Source organism: Lemur catta, chromosome 15 (assembly GCF_020740605.2).
Source record: "Lemur catta isolate mLemCat1 chromosome 15, mLemCat1.pri, whole genome shotgun sequence".
NCBI lineage: Eukaryota > Metazoa > Chordata > Mammalia > Primates > Lemuridae > Lemur > Lemur catta.
The window spans coordinates 38,754,927-38,757,995 of record NC_059142.1 but is presented as its reverse complement, the minus strand read 5'-3'; the positions used below and the strand labels follow the sequence as shown (position 1 = coordinate 38,757,995).

Genomic DNA, 3,069 nt, shown 5'->3' with positions numbered 1-3,069 from the left:
GGGTCAGAGCTGCGTTTCCTGGTTGTCTGAGTGGCGCAGGACCGCATTCCTGGCGGAGGGCAGGGCTGCTTTGGCTTGGTGCAGGCCTCTTGATGAGAGGTTAGTGCCGGGAAAAGCCTGCTTCAGTGAGGCTGGGGAACAACCTGTAAAAGAGACAACTCATCCCGGAGCCGGAGCAGCGTCGACGAATCCAAAGTCAGCAAAGAAAACTCTCAACTCAACAGATACTTATTTAAAGTTGGGACAACATCTCCCAGGCTCCTGAAGCTTGCTAATCAGATGTTTGCAATCAAATGAGTAAAAACAATAACAAGGAAAGATGCTCTAGGTCGTGCCAACACCGCCAGCGAAGAACTATAAAAGCCCCTATGGACTGGATGTCTTTCAAACTCAGGTGCACGGAGTTTGCAACTTCCCAGCAAGGTCAGCACCAGCACCATGGCAGACAGCTGTTGTCCTGGAAACGCCGCCGCCATCCCAGCTGTGCCCACCATCGCCATCCGCCCAACTGGTGGCAGCTTCCGATACGCTATCTGTTTGCCCAGTTCCTGCCAGAGCAGGACGTGGCAATTGGTCACCTGCCAAGAAAACTGTCAGCTGTCCAGTGGTGCCTCAAGTGGCTGTGAACCTGCTTCGTGTCAACCCACCTGCCTTCCAGCTGCTTCTTGTGTGAGTTTTATTTGCCAACCCGTGTGTTCCCGCACGGCCTGCTATCAGTCTGGGGCTGGTCAGTCACCTTGTCTGGTTAGCTCATGCCAGCCATCCTGCTTGGAATCCACTGGCTGTCAGGTAAAGTGCTGTGATGCCAATCCCTGCCAGCAAAGCTCCTGCCAGGAATCTGTCTGTGCATCCGGATTGTGTCAGACAGCTTGTGGCCAATCAGTCTGCTGCGATGCTAGATCCTGCCAGCCACCCTGTTCTGAAGTGACTTCCTGTCCTGAAACATCTTGCCCACCAATCATCTGTGCAGCTAGTCCATGCCAACCCACTTTCTGCCAAGGAGATTCATGTCAACCCATCAGTGACGAAGGCCAGCCCTGTACATCAATATATTACCAACCTGTCTGCTACATTCTCAAGACTTGCCAACCACTTCCCTGCGTGCCTAATCCCTGCCAGCCTTCAACTTATGTGTTCAGTTCTTGCAATCCTACCTGCTGTGTGCCCTCCTTTTGCCAGCCACTTCGTTACCAACTGGCTCCTTCCAGGTCCTTCATCTGCCAGCCAGTGGCTAACGGCCAGTCCTCTTGTTCTGCAAAGAACTCTTGCAAACCAGCTTCCTGTGGCACTGTGCTTTCTGGCCAACCAACCTGTGGTGGACCCACTTCCTATAACCAAAGTGGCTGCAAATCTTCTTCTCGCCAATCAGCCTGCTGTGTGACAGGTGTAGGCATATCATCTGGTTGTAGCTCCAATTGCTTCCAACCAACTTCCCCAAATCCCTGCAAAGGAAGCACCCGCTTAGTGACTTCCTGCCGACCCAGCTGTGAGTCCAACTTCTGTAAGGCACCACGTTGCTGACGGAGCTCTTTTCACACCTCGTCTGATGGTTTGCCGCTGTCTATAAGCGCATAGCCACCCCATGGGTGCCTGCTTGCCTCTAGCCGAGCACAAGCAATGCCTGCTTTCTAACTTTACCCTGAGTCCAGCCCCACATTCTCTTCAGGGCCTGACCAGAGAACTTGTCCAGCCACTAAGAGATCCTTCTTAACCAAGGATAACCTTCCAGTAAGCACGGTCCACACTGTAGCTTGCATTTCCTGATGTCAATTCTGTTATATCAGCAAATTGTGTTTCTTTCTTTTGATGCTGCCTGGTCTTTCAGAAGACTCCTTTGCTGCTAACTGCTAATAAAAATGTGAGTGGTTAAGTATAATGAATAAGACTCTTGGAGTGCTTTCATTCCGATATACATCCCTGCATAGATTTCCTGCAGGTCACATTTGAACACAATGACCTTGGGCCCTCTAAGACAGTGGGTCTGTATTGGTCTGCTGGGCTCTAGAATTATAGAAGCTTCAGCTGGAAGGGAGTAAGGAGGCTCAGAGTGACTCCCACGCAATTATATGTTGTATTTGATTTTTAGCAGTCTCAGTCCTGTGGCTACAAGAAATAAGTGATTTTTTTGGGGCTGTCCTAGAAACTCTAGACAGCGACTTGAGCTGAGGTTTAAATGACCCGAGCTTGAGGTTTCCTTTCTGTAAGCACTTTAAGTGCCCACAGAAGGATCAGCCCCACACCACACCCTTAGGGCCATCATCATGGCCATAGTGGTCAAGCCACCACTGGGCTCCCGTGGCACTTGATGTGGTTGGCACCTCATCACAGGTAATCGTAGGTGATAGCTCGATGAATTGTGATGCTAGTGCACATCATGGATTACTTTCACCCTGTTTCCCATTGCCAGGAATCTAGCACTGTGCTCAGGTCAAGGGCATGACCAAATCAATCCCCAAGTCCCAGCTTTGTAAATCTATTCACGAGTGTTTACCTTATGGCTTGCTTGGAAACACAACTCGAAGGAGGCCTTCTATGGAAGTGGGGAGAAAAGAGTCCTGGATCGTGGTTCAAAGGAGAAGGTTTGAGTTCCCATCCTGGTCACTTAGTCACTGTATGACCTTCTGTAAGACCAGGGTCCTGATCTATAAAACAAAGAAGTTAGATGAATTTTACCTCTGAGAACTCATTTATTTGCCTTATCCTGTGAGTCTATTAATGTGTTCTGTGAAGTTCTACTTGTTCTCAAATTGGTTAAGACTAAAGTCTCTTATGCCTCTGGAGCTGATGGAAAAGAAAGGACCTTGAGTTATGAATAGAACTTCACAGAAAATGAACTCTTAAATTTCTAAGCCTGTGGAAGGATTCTCAAAAGTATATTTTTTCAGAGAAATCCAAATTAAAATAACAATTACATATTGCTTTACAGGTATTAGACTGGCAAAAATTAGAATGCTGTTGTCAGAGCCCAGCAAACTTACTCTGTAAAGGGACAGATAGTACATATTGCAGAGTTTGTGGGGCATATGGTCATTGTTGCAACTACTGCATTTTGCTGTTGTATCAGGAAAG

The 3,069-nt window shown here is 48.3% G+C and overlaps 1 protein-coding gene across 1 annotated transcript; it reads left to right on the top strand.

Moving 5' to 3' along the window:
- The first annotated feature begins 438 nt into the window (after positions 1-438).
- On the top strand, positions 439-1,711 carry KRTAP29-1 (keratin associated like protein 29-1). The gene is made up of 2 exons (XM_045527020.1): positions 439-1,486; positions 1,605-1,711. Exons 1-2 carry the CDS (start codon positions 439-441, stop codon positions 1,709-1,711), a joined length of 1,155 nt encoding a protein of 384 aa, XP_045382976.1.
- The last annotated feature ends 1,358 nt before the right edge of the window (positions 1,712-3,069 follow it).